At 37.3% G+C, this 19,434-nt stretch overlaps 1 protein-coding gene across 5 annotated transcripts in view; it reads left to right on the top strand.

The window, feature by feature from the left end:
• Window positions 1-19,034, top strand: part of TANK (TRAF family member associated NFKB activator) — a 28,615-nt gene extending 9,581 nt beyond the window's left edge. For all 5 annotated transcript variants that reach the window (XM_062611067.1, XM_062611068.1, XM_062611069.1 and 2 more), the window contains 5 exons: window positions 7,033-7,212; window positions 8,077-8,153; window positions 10,311-10,429; window positions 12,331-12,914; window positions 17,195-19,034. In XM_062611067.1, the coding sequence (XP_062467051.1) occupies window positions 7,033-7,212; window positions 8,077-8,153; window positions 10,311-10,429; window positions 12,331-12,914; window positions 17,195-17,362 (1,128 nt within the window). In that variant the 3' untranslated portion in view covers window positions 17,363-19,034. The remainder of the gene's footprint in view (window positions 1-7,032; window positions 7,213-8,076; window positions 8,154-10,310; window positions 10,430-12,330; window positions 12,915-17,194) is intronic.
• The last annotated feature ends 400 nt before the right edge of the window (window positions 19,035-19,434 follow it).

The raw sequence follows: 19,434 nt of genomic DNA, 5'->3' as shown, positions 1-19,434 counted from the left end.
AACACAGCTGAAGGGTTAATTCTTTGATGAATCACCTTTGCCTAGTTTCGTATTTCTGTGTCTTTAGTTGGATAATAATTATGTCTTACAGTTGCACATGCAGACCTGACCAAGTCTGGTATTTCATACTCTTGTTTCTGAATGCTTGCTCAAGAACAGTAGTTTTAAATAACTTAGTTATATAATGAATAGGAGAAAATAAGCCGTATTATCTGCTCTTCTCATGGGAAAACACTCAGAAATTATATGATCTATACACAAGATTAAAGCAATGCATGAGAATCTGGAATTATTATTTCAAGGGCTTTTTCATAATGGAATGTAGGTTATTTGTTTTTATCTGCATTTCTTTGTGTAGTCAGTTACTGCAGTTACCTCTCAGCAGCAGGTAGTTCATCTGGATTTTGCTTCATCTGTACCATGAACAGAAATATTTCTGATACAGAATCAACCATACAGTCTGTCTGCATTTAAACCCACAGTTTATAACATAGTGCTATAAAAATAAGGTCTTTTCAGAGGGGATCAGCAGAGATCTAAACCTATGCAAAGTCAGGTTGCCCCAGCCTCCTCTATGTTCTTGTTACTCAGAATGTAGGAGCTCTCTTACTCGTAAGTGTTGAGAAGATGGGGCTTGAGGGAAAATATGTTTGACTGGACCAAGGCTGGCTTCTTGCAGAGGCATGTGGATATCTTTGCAACATCCTTCTGATATAAGGAGGATCCTAATGTTTGGTGTTGTGACTAGTAAGCTTCTGCTAACCTGGTAAGAGTGATACAAAGATGTCCAGACAGCACAGCAGAGGTACACACACTTCTGTTAGCTCTGGCTGTGTCTTGGCCATGCCATTTGTGAGCTGGCTATGGAGATATACAGCAGACTCTGTACCCAAGTCCTTGTGTTACTCAATAAACTCAGGAGAGGAGAACCATATAATCCCTGTTGAAGATGGTGGAAACATAATTGCATTGTTATAAATGCTTTATATGCACTTATGGCAGCTGCCAACTTTTTGCGCTTTTTCAACATACAATTTTTTACATATGATGGATAAAAAGGTAAACTGCATGGAATAAATGTACAGAACAAGCTGGGAAACATGAACAAGTAGCAAATCACCAGGACCACATCAAGATAATTTGAGAGTACCCATTTCTCTTTCTGAATAAATGAAGTAAAAGTAAAATAAATAAAAACAGCTTCTTCACAGGCTAATTAGTCAACAAGTGGAACTTCCTGCTTCAAGGGAAAATTGGACAACTTCATGGAAGAGAAAGCTCTTGAGAGTTAATAAATACATAGAAACTATTACTCAGAAGGTCTGGGAATTTATTAAAGGCTCTACCATCAATGCCTCATGTTTCCTCATACTCTCTCCCCAGACATATTTTGATATCTGTTAGTCCAGAAATCCATCATCCTCTCACTGACACAGTATAGTTGTCTTTTATCTAATTCAATAAAGTAGTGGCCATTTTCAGCTATTGAAATTTGGAAGCTCTTTTGAAATCCTGTATTCTTCTTATAACATTCTATCCACATTCTGCTCTAAAATAAATTCTGCCTATAGCTTGTCCTCTACTGCATTAACTGCTTTATTCTGCTTCTCCACCAAAAATTTCAGACTTAAAAAAATTATAGTTCCAGATAATAAATTGTGATTGCAGTCTTTAGGTTAAAATGTTGCTGTTTCTTCATGTTCTTCCTTAAAACTCAGAGTCTCTCCCATGGCTGGAAGTGCCTGGGTTTATCAATACCTTTCAAAACTGCCTTTTGCTGAGTTTAATGGGATTTCTCAGTGGACTGTCCTCCAGTGAAGTTAATAGAAATCCTGGATTTAATGTAATAAGTGCATGGTTAGAGCTTAAATTTTAGAAGTTTAAAATGAGGGAAGGGTCAGCTTTTCTGTTCTCTAGTATGTGGCCATAGTTGTGTATTTTACCTGCTGTTGTCAAACTGTTGCCAGTGTGTTATAAAATGTTTGGGGGGGGGGGGGGGGGGTTGGGTTGTGGGGTTTTTTTTGATTCACATTCATGTTCACTGAAATAGGTGAGTGGACCAGATTGGCTTAGTGTTCAGTACCAAACCATATACAAGATTATCAGATTTTTTCAGTCACCTGCTTGAGGAGACCAAAGAGACCTAAATTGCCATCTCATTTTGAGTACAGCCTGGCCAAACTTTATTAAGTAAGTAGAATATAGATCTGGTTACTGTTTCGGACCTGAAGCTACACAGCGAACAGAAAACCTTCGTAAGCAAGATTAGACAATGTAAAGTAAATCTTCTTCTGTATGCTATTTTTAGTACAAAATCAGACATCAGAATCCTTGTAAACTCCATAAAACATGAAACTAAAGTCAGTACTTACGACAAGAAAACATGTTCATGTAGAACTAATTAGACCCTGCTACCCAGTATAAGAAATTCTGGATTGATAGCTTTTTTCTTACTGCTTCATCTGTTTAATACCAATAATAAGAGTTTGTGGTTAAACTGTTAAAAGCTACAGTTAATATTCCTTGAGACTACTTGCAGTACATCAGTTGAATAGTATTCTTGAAGCTATCTGACAATTTGTTTATTCTGGGAAGCCATTGAAACACTAAAAATAGAAGGACCTGTCTTTGCAGCAGTACACTCTGGGGACTGACTGGCTGTGGAGAAGCTCTGTTGGAAATGGAGCTGAGGTCTTGTTAGACAGCAAGCTGAACATGAGCCAGCAGCGTGTCCTGGCAGAAAAGAAGGGCAACAGCTTCCTGGACTGTGTTAACAGGAGCACAGGTAGCACACCCAGGGAAGTGTATATCTCACTTTATTCAGCATTCATTGGACTGCATCTAGAACATTACATGCAGTTTGGAACCTCCAGTACAGGAAAAACATTGATAAACTAGAGTGAATTCAGCAGAAGCCCCACTGAGGTAGTTGGGAGCTTGAGTACATACCCCGTGAGAAGAAGATGCAGAAACTGGACTTGTCCAACCTGGAGCAGATAGGGCTTCAGGGGAAGCTAGTAGTGTTCTAATAACTGTGCTGAGGTTAACAGGCAGGTGGAACCAGGGTCTTAGCTGTGGTGCATGGCAAAAGGATGAGAGACAATGGGTAGTTGAAACATGAAGGGTTCAGACTTGACCTGCGTGAAAACTTTTCATCATGAGGACAGCCAGGCATTGGAAAGAGTTGACCATAGAGGTTGTGTAGTCTCTATCCTTAGAGAATTCAAGGCCAAGCTGAGTAACCTGATCATGTTTAAAAAATCCATTGTATGATCAAGTACTTAACTGAGGAGGTATAGTGTGTGTGGTATACTTAATCATTATGGCATTCGCTTTATAAACTTCAGCCGGTTTATAAATCTTACCACATTGTTGCAAATATCCAAACTCAATCAGTACTAGAAACTGTAGGATCATCAAGCTATGAAGGGCTATATTATTGAAAGATCCTAAAAAGTGCAGTCATTTCTCTAGTGTTTCTCCTGGTGGTGTACCCTGACAGTGCATGAGAATGATGATTTACGTCAGTTAGGTACTGCTATATCTTCATTACAACATGTTGCATGGCTCTTCTCATGTTGTTTATTGTTCCAACTTCCTGCAGGAGAATGTAGCAGAAAGGAAAGAGAACCATTACTGCAGTCCATCCAATTATTTGAAAGGTTTTAGAAGCTCACGTTACTTGGAGCTGTAATAGTCACAAATAGATAAATTATGTGTGTACAGACTAATGCTGTGTCACAGGCTCAGTGAGTTATTTTACTGTCTTTAAGGCAGAGTTGTTCTTCAAGGGCAAGTGTCATCTTTGACATAAGCTTTTTCCTAGGTGTTTGGATTTCCAGCAAATCATTTTCAAAGGACAAACTGCATCCCATTGGCTTTTTAAATAGGAAATCAAATTTGACCATCGAATGGCCATAGATACAAGAAAGAAATTCTTTACAATGAAGTGGTGAAACACTAGCACAAGTTGCCCAGAGAGGTAGTAGATGCCCCATCCCCAGAAGCATTCAAGATCAGGCTGGATGGGGCTCTTGAGCAACCTGATCTAGTTGAAGATGTCCCTGCTCATTGCAGGGAGAGGTTGGACTAGATGACTTTTGAAAGTCCCTTCCAACACAAACTATTCTTTGATTCTAATGTTTGGGAACCCTGTGACCAAATAACTGCTGAGCGGTAGCTTGGGGTCTGTGAACCCACACTATATCGCTGCCCATTCCTGGAGTGGCAAAAAGCAGTTCCCCATACTATAATGTAGTCTTTAAAGAACATGGAAAAGGTATACTTACAAAACTATGTTCAGCATATGGCCTTGCTATAATTTTCTTCAGATTTGTTAAGCATACTTTTATGCATGTCTCCATCTTCTCTTAACACAGATTGTATTTTTTTTCCACAGCACTTGATATGATTGTCTGTTCTCATGGATCAGATACTTCCTTAACTTGCTTTCAACTTTCTGTGCCTCATAGTATTGTAATTCTTCATAGTGTTCTTCTTGTGCCATTTCAGAAATCTGTCTGCTTTAGCATCAGTTATAGATGATGACATATGACAACTGTGTGCAGTTCTGGTGTCCTCAACATAAGAAGGACATGGAGCTATTGGAGCAAGTCCAGATGAGGGCCACAAGGATGACTGGGGGCTGGAGCACCTCCCATACCAAGCCAAGCTGAGAAAGTTGGGGCTGTTCAGCCTGGAGAAGTCTCCATGAAGACCTCATAGCAGCCTTCCAGTGTCTGAAGGGGGCCTATAAGGATGGTGAACAGGGACTCTTCATCAGGGACTGTAGTGATAGGACAAAGCATAATGGGTTCAAACTTAAACAGAGGAAGTTCAGGCTAGATATAAGGAAGAAGTTCTTCACTGTGAGAGTGGTGAAGCACTGGAAGAGGTTGCCCAGAGAAGTAGTAAATGCTCTTATCCTGGCAGTGTTCAGGGCCAGGTTGGACAGAGCCTTCGGCAACATGGTCTAGGGTGAGGCATTCCGGCCCATGGTAGGAGGGTTAGAGCTAGATGATCTTGTGGTCCTTTCCAACCTAAACCATTCTATGATTGTTTAGCCTAAAATCTTTAGTCATCTATGCTTGGTTTTTATCCAGAACTATATGTAAAAAAAAAAAAAAAGTCTTTCTCCTTTTTCTCTCCTTTGTTCTTTGAATTTTCTTTTTTAACTGCTTCCCTGGATTCTTACCTACTATGATGTATATAGATTCTACACTACAAGAGTGTAGAAAGCGTTTCATGATCTATACATATATTCCCTACACCACCTGCTGGAAGTGCAAAGCATGGAAAAAGGGTTAAGATTAAGGAGTTGCTGGGATACAAACATCCCGTTTTTAGACAATTTTGAACCTACTGAGCAGAAGAGACTTAATATGGACCCTTGAGATATCATCCAAGTCTGGAGCTGCTTTGAAGCTCTTACTATAGGTTTACTATTCAAAGTCACAAATGAGACTGAAATAAAAAAACCAATGCCTTCAAAGCTCATTTTCTGTAGGGTTGGGTTTTTTTTCCATCCAGCTAGTATAACTTTTTGAGGCTAAACTATTATATCCGCTGCATATACACATATCCATGTTTAACCACCCAGTGTCTCTGTAGACCAGCTCTGGACACATCCCTACATGGCTGTCATTGTCTAGAAGAGTAGTCCTTACCTACCTAACTGCCAAATGCACAACCTCACCCAGTTTAGGTCCCATTTGTAAATAAAGCAAGTGCTCCTGAAAAAATACTTGATTTGCTTTCCTTTTTAACTTTCCCTACCTGCCTAGAGTGTTTATCACTGCTTTTTATTTATAGTTCTTGCAGAGTTAACCCCCTGGGCTTACTTCTCTTTCAGAGACAGACATTAGGCTTCAGGCCACATTTTATAACATTTGATACAAATCAAGATGAGTACTTCTATAGATTCCATAAACTGACAACTATAAGGTTTTCATAGCTACAGTTTTTTATCATAAGTTGTTTCTTGAAAATTATCCAAGCACTATCTTTGTTCATATTAAAAAAAAATACGCTATATTCTTCATTCCACCAAAAAGCCCACATACATAAAAGTTCCATTAATTATATGGATAGTTAAACTGGGGTCAGCCATTGCTTTTTATTTCACTTTACACTGAAGCCCTACTTTGAGTACTGTGTGCTATTTTGGGCACCTCAGTGTAAGATAAAGATGTCAAACTATTAGAGCGTGTTCAGAGGAGGGTAACCAAGGTGGAGAAAGGGCTCAAGGGCAGCAGTTCATGGGGAGCAGCTGAGGTCACTTGGTTTGTTCAGCTTGGAGAAGGGGAAGTGTTCATCTCTTCTCTGTGACCAGCAATTGGACACAAGGAAGTGGAATGAAGCTGCGTCAGGGGAAGTTCAGTTCAGGCTGGACATTAGGAAAAGGTTCTTCACCAGAGGGTGCTCAGTCACTGGAACAGGGTTCCCAGGGAAGTGGTCATGGCACCAAGCCTGTCAGAGTTCAAAGAGCTTCTGGACAGTGTTCCTGGTTACATGGTTTAGTGTTAGGTGGTCCTGCAAGGAGCAGAGACTTGAACTCAATGACCCTTCTGGGTCACTTCAGACTTGCAATATTCTGTGATTCTGTGGTTCTATGATTCTATTATTGGGTCTGCTCAAAAATTAAGCAGAATATAACCTTCTTCAAAATTGTTTAAGATTGAAATTAATTAAATGCTATTTTATATATTGTACATACAATATATTGTACATAAAATGTTAATATAAATCATACAGTAAGTAAACCAAGTGAGTGTCTTTATTTCTTATAAACACTAATATGACTTTCAGAAATTCAGAACATACAGTTCTTTTGAGTAATTATCTATGATGAGTTACCACTATGTGTAGTGGTAGAAGGTCTTTACTATGAGTTTAAAATTATTAATGTCATAAATAAGACTGACATTTATGTTGCAAAAGCTTAATTTAGCTTATTCTACACTGCTGAATAGTGATATTCCACAAGACTCAGTTCTGTTAATTGTACTGGTGTTTCTAAAATTGTTTGTTTAGGAACAGTTAGAAATTGAGAGCATGAAATTGAAGCAACTTGAAGACAAAAATAATCAAAAGGAAAGGAAGCTGATATCTATTATTTCCAACCAAGAAAACACAATAAGAAGTCTGAAAAGCAAATTGAAAGAATTAAGTGAAGCACAAAAGGATATACAGATGCCAGCAGATAAAAGGGAGGTAAGATACAAAACCATATAGAGATAAAATGAAAAAAAAAAAACCAACAATTTTTAAATTATTTCTTCTTTCAAACATGTTTATACTAGTTATTATAAGAAATCATTTTAAATTTAAGCATCCTATAATTACTTGGAAATCATTAAAGTATGTAAAGCGCATAGGGAACACCAAACTATTAAGTACATATTGGCTGCTTTGTGTGTTAATTATTTCATGTTATGTCCTCAAAATTTAGTATTTGTGAAAACACCAGATTAGCATTTCTGTTTTGTAATTTTCCATTGGGAGTTTTCACCAAGATTGAGTTGTTTTTTTCATTTTTATGCCACTCTATTTTTGGTTACAGAATAGCATCCAGAGTGCTATTCTGTCCTTGTGGGATAGCTGGATTTTAAACTATGTAATACTAGAATGAGCCACAAGGTGGTAGTCAAAGTTAATAACTTACTTAAAAAATATCTAGAACTCTTGACATACCGGCTTGTGATGTGCTCATTGAAAATTTCAGTGAATATATTGGTTTTTCAGAGCTAAAGTAGCTAAATACCTCACTAGCAAGCTTATACACAATACATAATCTTAACTTATATGTGACTGAAATGGAATTACAGTCAAGCAATATTCTTAGAACCAGTTTCCTTTCAGGGGAATGTGAGCAGAAGAATGCCACACTGAGTTGCTGAGTTAAACTAAAAATAGGAATTTCACAGAAACTGTAAAAAACTGCTTTTGTAATTCTGTGAAAGTTTTGAGAGGTTCCAGGACCAGGTGAGGGATCCCACTATATTTTTATTCAGATCAGGGTGAAGAGCAAAATTAATATGCTTACCGCTGATCAATATTTTCGTATTTTACTTCAAGGTGAAAAGTAAGAAAGTTGTTCCAGATAAGCCTGAATTATCTCTAGGGATCTCTGGTGTTTCACCTGTGTCTGAAAGGTAAATGCTTTTGTAGCACGGTTTTTGAAATTTGCTTTTGTCTTTTCTGCTATTAAATAAGACCAGCTATTTCCCTGTTTTCTACACAGCACCTTAAAAAATGAATGGGGAGGTGGGGCGGGGGAGGAGTAGAGGTCAAAGAGCCAATGTGGGAAGGTGTTAAAGCCGGCAACTATATGGAATCATAGCTGAGGCTTTGCAAGTATGTAGGGATAAGTTGAGAGGAAGAAAAATAGCCACTTGGTTCAGCAGGAGGTTAAACTCTCTGGGAAACGGCAGTGGATGTTAAAGATGGGTTTTGGGTAAGCATTAACTCTCTTCAGAGCAGGAAGGTACAACTGTAACAGATTAACTGATGGCAGCACAGCAGAGGAGCCTGCTGCGCTGCCAGGAGGAAGTACGATAGTCAGCATGAGCCATCCTAAGTGAGAGAGTTTAAAATCAGGTTTATCTGTAAGCTGAAGCCAGCCAGCCCTTGCTATGACCAAGGGACCAAAAGCAGTGTATTTCTTAAGCCAGTATTCCCTCTTCTGCCTGTGTTTTGGGGAAAGTATTGACCAAAGTCTAAAGTTTGCATTTTTCACAGGATAGGCAGTAATACCACTTTTCACAATTTTGCTGAGGTCAAGTTGAAGATTCTTTAAGGTGCAGCTAGGAGAGTATTAGGGAAAAGTATCACCAGTTCTTGCTGTCTTCTTATACTCTTGACTAGCCATCTGCTTTTGGCAGATGAACTACATGATCTTTAGTCTGAGTCACTACTGCTTTATGATAAGAAAGAGAGGAATAAGATTGTGATGTGATAAAGACTTTTTTGTCCTTAAAGACTTTTTGTCTTCATACTGATTTAAAAATAAAAAACCTTTACCTGTCTTCTGTCTCCCTGCTCTCCAGTAACTCCCTTACTTTACTGTTTGCTTGGAAAGAGGTATGTGACTGGTAAGATTACTGGTAATCTTACACTAGTAAGATTATAGTATCACAAAAGTCTAGCAAATTAAGATTGATTCATCTAATCATATGTATATTTTAAAGCTCTGATTAGGAACTTGTGACAAGAATCTTTTTTAATTCTTTATTTATCAAACACCTGAAAAAGGGTCAGAATGTAAGTGGTAACAGTAGCAACTTTAACTCCTTCTGTAGATTTGGGATTTTTTTCAAATGAATTACAAATAGACATTTATGTCCTCAGAAAGAGAAACACAATGGAAGTAAGAACACAGCCATGACACTCCTGATATATATGAATAGGCAATAAAGAGGAAAACAATTCACTGAATCAAAGAAAAATCCCTTTTGAGCTCTTCTGATACAAAGATGCAAACAAGAACTCAAATCCAACTTCACTTTTTCATCCTTGAAGTTCCATTTTATATCATCCATTATATTGTGCTTAGAAATATAAATCACTCAGCAAGTTTATCAAAATTTTGCAATGGAATTTTATGGATACATCAATAACTGAATAACCTAGTGCCTTTAGGCAAATAAAACTCACACTAGCATGAAGAACTATTTTTCTATTCTCAGTGCAGATAACTAAATACGGGATGTCCATATGATACTCTGGAAAAGATATAATAAAAAAAAAAAAATCAAAATAAAAGGGAAAGGCATGTGATATTGCATAAAATAAAGAAGTAATGAGTTCACAAGTCCCTCTTCAAAATGTCAGGTAGACAGAGAAGGAAGAAGCAGTAATAAATGCTTGTGTATTCCTTGTCCTGCAAAGTCTGAAATGCACAGAAAAGAATAGTAAACAATTAATGTTTGCAGAAGTATCAGCAGCTTATTTTCCCTATAATGAGATGGAAACAGTATCCTTGTGAAAGATAAGCTGTTCCACAAAATACCTGAGAGAACTGAAGGAAATGTAAAGGCTGGATTTTCTGAGGGGGGGTCGTTGAAGAGTCAGGCCCTAAGTTCAAATGTATGTGTATGTGATATGACTAAACAGCTCTTTGATGAGATTTTCTTTTCCCTTTTCTGCTTGCTTTTACTGAGGAAAACAAAAATATGTTTACATATGTCGAGAAACAAGGTATCCAAGAAAAGTAGCTTACACTATTGTTTTTCTCTGGTTTGTGGGTGTGACTAGATTAAAGGTCACAACAACCTGAATTGGTTGACTGATTTACAATTTCGATCTTCCAGGGAGAATGTGGAGACTATTTTCCAGGACATGAAAGAAGAGTGGCATCGAATATGTATGCTAGCCAGAGAACAAACAGACCAACTGAGTAAATTTAAGATAAAGCCAGAACCTGAAACTGGTAATATCATACTTAAGCTCTTATTGTGATTCAACTGTTTGAAAGCTTTGCTTTATATTTGAAAATACTGTAAATTACACATACATAGAAGTACTTCCACTGTTTACCATCTGCCTTTTTCAAGTCTGTTCACATGGTGCTCAGTATTTCACCAAGAAAACGCACCGCCAGTTTTGGCATTCTATGACGAATGCTCCAAATCACATGCTATAAAAGACAGTCATCACATCAATGGCTCTTGTAATTGTTTTGTCCCTTGGAGTGAGAGGCAAGCACTTACTACATGTGATATTCCATCATACTGTGTGAATGACAGCACTTGCTTGCTTTTAATTTAGCTGTCAGTTCAAAAGATGTCTGTTATGAATGTCTCTAGCCCCATGTCTGTTAGAGGAAAACTGCTGGACTGAGGAGAGCTGGAGGACTTATTTTCTGGACTTCCTTGTGCAGACTTTTGAATGCTGTTTTGTTATATGGGACAGGAGTTTAATCCAACACTTCCTGAAAACAAAAGAAAGGCTTGATTTTTATTGCAACTGGAAGAGATCCTGAATGTCGAGTTTTGCTAATGCTTACGTTATATTGAATGTAAGCTATTATTGGTATTCCTTACAAGCTAGCAGGATCAGATGCTTAGGTGATCTCAAGAAACACCTGCCAAACTTACATGGTTGAAGCAAGAGATGCTGATTTCAGTACTTGCTTCTTATTTAGGTTATATAATTACTAAACTTTTTTTACCTTAAGTGCTCATGTAGAGTTTGTGGCTTCAGATTGCTATGTCTGAACTGTATGGTTATATTCTGATTGTACAGTACTAAACTTTATTTATTATTTAGGGGTGGGAATCTGGGGGGGTGAGTGCTTGGCAACTTATTTCAGAATGGATTTCTTTTCCTTAAATAAGTGCCTAACTCAACAGTGTGAAAAGCTATACATGATACAGATTCAATCTGCTTGATTTCTATTATTCTGTGGCCCACTTTACTACAATATCTGAGTGATGTCAGAAGGCTGCTGTACAGTAAATGTGTACTGAAGTTATTCTCTCACCTGATTAGGAGTAACCATGTGTATTATTACCATTTTTCTTAATAAAGTGCTGAAAATCATAGAATCACAGAATGGTTTGGGTTGAAAGGGACTTTAAAGCACATCCAGCTCCAGCCCCTTGGCACAGACAGGGACACTCTCCACTAGACCAGGGTGCTCAAAGCCCCATCCAACCTGGCCTTGAACACTGCCAGGGATGGGGCAGCCACACCTTCTCTGGGCAAGATGTTCCGGTGCCTCACCACCCTCACAGTGAAGAATTTCTTCCTTATATCTAGTCTAAATCTAACCTCTTTCAGTTTAAAGCTATTCCCCCTTGTCCTGTCATTACAAAATTGAGTTCTCAAAGGGAAAATTTGGTCCCAGTTCTGAATAGTTACCGAGTTTAAGTATTTATCAAATTTGGAAACCAGTGGGATTTTGGTACCTGAATACCTTCTAAAATTGTGCTTATGGTGCTTAGCATGTTCTTGGCACCATGTGAAATGGTTTTGGTTCCAGCTTCTATTTCTGCCAGAACACTTCAGTAAATATATGCAAGTATGTGTTAAAGAGTATGGGACAACATAATTTTCAATAAAAGGAAAATGTTTACAGTGATAAGTCAAAGAGAAATACAATTATTAGAACAGAATTACCTCCTTTTATTTCTGTTATGATAGTTTTGTGTCAGAGCTAATGTTTGTGAAAGCGAGCTATGCCTCAAGCTGATTTCAAAGAGAAAAACTAAAGCTTAGAAAGCCAGTAAGGACTATCAAGAACCTCTCAGGAAAAATACCCCAACACCATGCCTTTAATAACTATACTTCAGTGGACTATTTAATTTTTTCTTCATTCTTTCTTTGCAGAAATACAGTTTTCCATGCCGATACAGTGTACTGATAAAACTGATGAACAAGCAGAAGAGCTTTTTAAGCCTCGGGTTATAAAGGATATAAATAGAGGTGCATCATGCATCACATCTATCACACCAAGAGGAGTGGGCCAAGATGAGGACAACTCCTCTATAGAATCACTTTCTAAATTTAATGTCAAGCTTCCACCTACAGACAATGACTCTGCTTTCTTGCAGAGCACTCAGGAAAAACCAGCAATTCCTTGTACTGGTATAGCTGAAAACATGCTTCAAGATCATCATTTTAACCTGGAGCTTAGAGACCGTGCTGTTAACCTCAGTAAATTGGAACCTAACTCATTTGAAGCTCATGGAGTTGATCTCATGACCTCAGCTTTACAAAGTTTAACTACTGTTGACAAAACAAATCGCCCAGATTATGCAAACATGTCCATAGAAAATACCCATGACAAAACATGTTTAAAAACAACAGACACTGGTTTCACATTTGTACCTAAGCACACAGACCAGGGTGTACCTGAAGTAATTTTTTCATCTTTAGAAGCTGCTGGGACAGTCATCAGAGGTCCTCATCAGGTATCTTTCTAATAAGTACTGTACGTTCCAAAGAATTGTAATGATTCAGTCAACCACTTTGCAAAGATCTTTGAGACAGGATTAATATATTTGATGGGGTATCTCATCAGTCTTTTTTAAGACATTCTCTCTTGTCAGTTTTTCTTCCTGATACTGTGGAATGTGCACAAGGCACTTCTCCTGTGAAAGGGCAGGAATTTAAACAGATGTAGACACTGGATATGCTGGCACAAATTTCAGTTCATTTAGATATTAATTGCTTCTATATATTTCAAAGCTGTCGTTAATTGGAAATTGCCCCCTAGATTGCTTTCTTTCTACCCTTGATCTCAGTTGAATAGGGCACATAGTTGTTTTAACTGTTCTTAGTGTACAGCAGAGAATATGGACTATTAAAAAGCTGAACAGTTAAATACTTCACTGTCGGAAAATGATCTACTGTTTATCTCTGTGAGGTATAAACAGCACCTTATTCCTCCCTTTAAGAAAACTTAACTCTTTCCTTCATACTTTAGAAGGAGGAAAGCCTATTTATTTTTTCAAATGAAGGAAAGTTCACTAAAATACTTTGTTTTAGGTTTATGTATGTACTTCAGGCTTGAATTTCACTTATACCTACTTGAAGTCCATGGGAACTTCTGAAAGCAATGTCCACCTGCTGTAATGCAGAAAAACGTTTCAGCAGGTTCTGACAATCACATCTCTGAATACTTTGCTTCTTTTTTGTAATCCTTTCTCAAATGAAATTGCTGCCAAAATGATAATGGACCCTTGTAGACTGGGGTTTTTTTTTTTACATTTCTGTGGCTTTTCTCACATCTTGTGAGAGGAAAGGTTTTCAGGTATAAGCAAACAGTGATACTTAGAAATTCTGAGAGGATGGATTTGGCAGATTTTTACTATTTACATTAATGTAGTTTTGTGTTCTTTGTCATGACAAGGCACATGCAGCAGAAGTGCTTTACCTCTTGATTTTGCCGCTGCATGACATGCAAAACTAGCATTTGGAAAGCTATTTGTAGGACATGATAGCTTTGATGTTTTCATCTCCTAAAACATAGTGCAGTTTAGATTTCTACTGCAAACCAGTTCTGGATGAAAACTTTATAGCATGTAACGTTTGCTGTTCTTCCTTATTGTATTTTAAACTATAAGCCTGATTTTTCAAAATGTACTTTAAATATTTGTTTGTAATATGGAAGATCTCAATTCTATGCCAACTTATTAATCACAGATTTTATTGTGCTTTATTTTCCGTTGGGTCCTTAGTTAAAGTTATGACTGAGTTAAACAAATCAAACCATTTATTTTATCACTGGTAGAATTCCTGTGGAGCTGTGAAGCATTCACTCCATTGCTTGTTACTATCCTCTTTTTATGTATTCCCTCTCCAGCTAATTCTTTTACAAGTTAGTCTGTGTATTCAGTTTTCAATAGATGGCACCCTGCATTGTGTATTACAGAAAGTGAAACAGCTGGTATGTGATTATAAATTGAGAGGGGAGTATGCAGCTTAAAAAGTAGAGAATTGTGGTTGAATAGCAATAAGCCTTGGGTTTCATGATGTATTTTTTTGAAGGAAAATGTATTAATGCTAACACTTGGAGAAGAGAAACCTAATGGCGAACCATTTCAGTATTTGTAAGTCAGATCTACAATAGTACTGTAGCACATACAGGACATTGATTAAAACGTTATACCTTATCGAGAAGCTTGCTTGAAATGAGCCAGTATTACTTTAGAATTCATAAATATATGTCTGCATATGTCAGTATATTTAAACATCCCTCGCCTTTATTCAGCTGCCTTCTGAAGAGGCTTTTAAGTATTTTTCTGAGTGAATTGGATTCAGCTTTAGTTTTTTGACTGTTAATTGTGCTAAAGGTTTGATTCACAGGTAATATATATGGAGATCAAAATAATAATGTTGTTTAAAAGTTACTTGCATACATGCCCTTTCAACTGTATTAGTCTTAGCAAAACTTATTCATAAACTTGTTCTTAGTGTTTTTACCATCTTTCTAAGGGTTAGTTACACTGCTTACTGCTTCTGTCATCCCTGCTGCTGGTGAGGCTCCAATAGGGAGGAATTACATACCTGATTTTTTTTTTTTTAACTACTATGGAAAAAAGTTTCAAGTATTTACTACATATGTTAACTTATAAAATGGAAAACCCCATAAATGAAATAGATTTGGCAACAGTAAGTTCTTGGAACTGCTCTCAGTTGCTATAATAAATTTAGCTCTTTCCTTCTATGTGGATACTAAATGTGAAAACTCAGTCCTGTTTTCTCAGGATGTAACTTTAAAAAAAAAAAAAAAAACGTGACTGAAAAGAGCAGCAGATTAAAATAAACATGGATATTAGTGGACCTAGGATTTTACAGACTACATTTAACTGAGACTTGCATATAGATGCATATGTTTATCGGTATTCACAGTTTGAGGGGGTTGTTACCACGAAAAATTGTTCTAAGAATGTTCATGATTTTTAAAGCAGATTTATAGTCTACTGATGTTAATCTGAATATTAATGTTTTTGAAATGGAACATCTGCTTAAATATATCCCTGTTCTGAAAAGCATATTAAGTACACTCAAAGAAAGGAACAGAAGTTAAGTGCCTGCCTCAGTGGGTTGCTCTAAGAGTACCTCCCCTTGTGCTTTCAAGATTAGAAATCTAACTTTGTCCTTTGTGGGGTTTTTACAATACTATTTTATTTTCTTTCAAATTGTGCTTTACATCATAAGGTATTAGAAACAAGTAATTCTAAACACATTTCTGTAGGGATGTTTAAGTGTGTCAGTGTCTAGATAGATTTAGTATGCAATTTACACCAGCAACATACAATAAGTAGACTCTTTGAGCTAAAAAAAGTGGTGTGATTGCACTTAATTACTAATTAGTCAATTTAATTATATGGATTGCTGACCATAATGAAAGACAGTAAATCTGCTATTGCTATCTGATAAGCTAAACACTGTTTAAATAGGGAATGGGCAGGAAATTGATTTCAGGAAGTTCAGCTGGTTTAAAAAGAAGGTTTAACCGTAATGAATGCCAGGTTAGTTGTACAGTGAGTTACCACAGGAGGAATAAACAATATATTCTAACTACTTGGCTTGATGAAATTTGAATAAGAGCTAAAAAGTGAAACTCTTAGGTAAGTATCGATAGCAAGAAATTTAAAACTTCTAAAGAAACTATTCTCTGAAGTATTCTTGTTTGCTTTGCCATGTTTGACTGAAGCAAGAGAGAACTGAGCCAAAAGAAACTGTAGGGTGCTCTTCTCTTCTAGTTTCCATCCCCACATAGAGCTCAAACCAGCTTGGTTCCATTCTGTCTACTTTGTCATCACAGTAGTATGCATTTAGTTTTCAGTTTACTCAAAACTTAATCATCCTGGCCATATAACATAACAATTTTATCTTGGTTTGCTAATACTAGTGAAACTTAATTTTTAACTTTACCCTGAAAACTGATAAAAGACTTTTTGATTCCTCGTTGATATGATGCTAAATAATTAGTGCACACTATAACTTAAGAGTATGTATCAGGCTGAAGTCTCTTGAACTCCAATGTCGGGTAAACAGACTTGCTTGCTGACTTTAACTAGCTCAGGGACCAAGAGCAGTACAGCTGCTGAACCAAATTTAGTATAGTTTACAGAATTGCCTGAATACATGGATAGATATTCAGGTGGTCCCAATGAGTATGATGATGTTATGGCAGAAGGAATTCCTAAAGAGATTTTTTTAGACAATTTTTAGACAAATATATATTTAACAGGCAGTCAGAGCAAATAAGTAACTGAGGCTGTGTGACATTGCTCTAGTCATTTTGTAAGTAAACTGAAAACTAATTAGGTGTCAGTAAGAATAGAAATAAAATATGATTCACATTAACTCTTACAAGAAACATTTTTTTCTAAGGTAAAAATGTGGGTTTTCATTTCTTTTAAATGGCTGTTATGTACTGTGACTTCTACAGTAAAATACTGAAATGCAAAGTTAAAGATAGGCTGATATTACAGACTTTTGCTCATAGCAGTATTTGTCAACAATATATACCAAGGCATTTTAATTGTTTGCAAGGATAGTATGTTTATAGAACTTAAAAAAAAAAAATCTAAGTCCTATCTTGTTTTTCTTAAATGAGAACTCTCTAGTTTATGTCTCTGGCCAGACAGGTGTAAAGAGCACCTATATAAATACAAACCACAGCATCATGTAGACCACATAGTAAACCACAGCAATAATCATTTTCTGTTCCTTTTAGCTCATTTGGCAGCCTGAAGACAATGATTTGCTGGCACAATCTTATACAGCCTCTGAACTGAATCAGTGTGGAATATGCGAATTCTGTCGAGAAGTTTTCCCACCATCTATGACATCTAAGGAAGATTTTCTTCGGCATCTGAATTCCCACTTTAAAGTACAGTCTTAATGTATGAGAATTCAATGGTTCACTGTTTTGCATATATTTTGATTTTTTTTTTATTCAATAGATACGCTAAGAATTGAAGAATTAAGACTTCTTGTAACAAGAACTCATGACTGAAACGGTGTGTCAGATAAGCAAGTTCTTAATTGTCCTTTGACAAGGTAACATGAAACTGTCAGTCACTTCAATATTGTAATTCACATTATTGCTTGTTTTGCTTCAGTATTGCCTTCGAGAGTGATGTTAAACACCTTTTTCTTTTTTTTTTCTCCTTTTTCCTTGTTTTTTTTTTTTCCTTTTAATTTATGAGTGTAGATTTGCAGAATTAATGCCTTAATCTGGCTGGGGAAACTGGTGTAATGCTAGGATGTTTTTTCTCACTATCCAGTGATGTGATTATGTTCTCCTTGAAGTAAACAGGAAGAGAAGTAGACTCCCATTTTTCATTTCTCTTACAAAAATTCCAAATTTAACTTACAGTAGCGAACCTCTTAATTGAGATTCTTGTAAAATCATCTCAGTAACTGAATGCCAGGTATGTCAAAATTAGAGTAGGCTTGTTCATTAGTAACATAAATGAATGGTTGACTCTCCCAGATGAATTGTTTACTAGAGAGAGTAATCAAACACAGCACATAAATTACCCATTTGCCAAAATCTATCAGTAGCAATTTTATGGATATCTGTTACATGTTATAAAAAAAAAGAAATATTATTTTGTGTGCCTTTCTATCAATAATCTGTGAAAATACACCCACGGAAAAAGTTGTATTACTATGAGGGATAAAGTGAGAAAGGATTAAACTTTCCCTAAAACTAAGAATACCAAAGATTATTTACCTTTCCTTCTGGTCTGGTATGAAGGATTGCTGAAGTCTGTTACAGCCTAGAAAGAAAAACATAATCACTGAAATCTCAGTGACTCAATTTTTAACTAGAATAAGCTTCGTGGCCTTCTCAATGCAATTTAAATTTGTGTTTAATTGAAACACTGTATTCTGATAAAGTTTGCACATTTTCTGGGTTTATTAGGATCAGATTAAAAAGGGGGGTACTAAGTAATTTCATTTGATCATAGCAACTAGAATTTTTTTGCATTTGACCTGCGTATAGGTTTTAGTCCTGATATTTGATAATTAGCATTAATATTTTCATAGCAGCAAAACACAACAGTTTCTCGTTTTAAAGATTTGTTTGCAGGTGACACTTTCTGGGAAGAATTAACACCTGCACATTTTTAGAAATTGATTTTTCTAAAATTATTTCCTCTATTTTAAACATCTCATGTTTGTGACTGGCTGTCAACAGAGTGTACTGTAATAAACAGCAGTGCGCAGGGCTTGTCTTCTCCATGACCTGGAGAAAGAGTTTGTTACTATTAACAGCTCTAAACCCCGGCGGTATCCCGCGCAGAAGAGGATACGTTCATCCCCGGGCCCGCCGTGCAGCGTGTGAAGTACCTCCCAGGCGAGCGCGGCTGGGGGTGGTTCCTGGGAGAGACAGAAGTTCCAGGATTGGGAGGAGAGATGGGGATTCGCACATCTCCAGCCAGCCCGACACAAAGCCGACTTGTCCTCTCAACCGTGAAATTCGAACTCAGGAGCTCACGTTATTAAGAACTGAACAAACTGCGAGTCACCTTTAAAGAAAATAAAGTCATCTCTGTGTGTCCGTCGCCGTCGTGTCTCCTCTCCCCGCCGTGCGCGGACGCTGTTCGGCTGGCGCGGAGGGAGCCCCGCGCGGGGCCGCGGGTCTTTGTTGGTGGAGGCTGCCAGAGCTCCGCGCCTCCCGCAGGGCCATGCTCCCCCCCGCTTCTGCGGCCGGGGGAAGGGGGCTGGACGACAAGACGACACAGACAGTTGTCCAAAGCCTCGTCTCACGCAGAGCCCATCCCTCTCCCGCTATGAGGGCTCCTGCCTAGTGCGGCGTCTTAGGAAGCTGTTTAATTCTGCATGCTTAAAACTATTGCTGCCTGAGGGTGTCCGGTTAGGCTGGGCCATCAAACCACTGCGAGGGGCACCACTCTGGTTTAAAAATAAATAAATAAATACCAAGCTAAGCAGTTGTGAGCAGCT

This window comes from Pezoporus occidentalis, unplaced genomic scaffold (assembly GCF_034315485.1).
Source record: "Pezoporus occidentalis ecotype Australia unplaced genomic scaffold, CSIRO_AGI_Poc_V1 ctg150, whole genome shotgun sequence".
Classification (NCBI taxonomy): domain Eukaryota; kingdom Metazoa; phylum Chordata; class Aves; order Psittaciformes; family Psittacidae; genus Pezoporus; species Pezoporus occidentalis.
The sequence above is the reverse complement of the archived record's forward strand: the minus strand, read 5'-3'. Positions and strand labels throughout refer to the sequence as shown.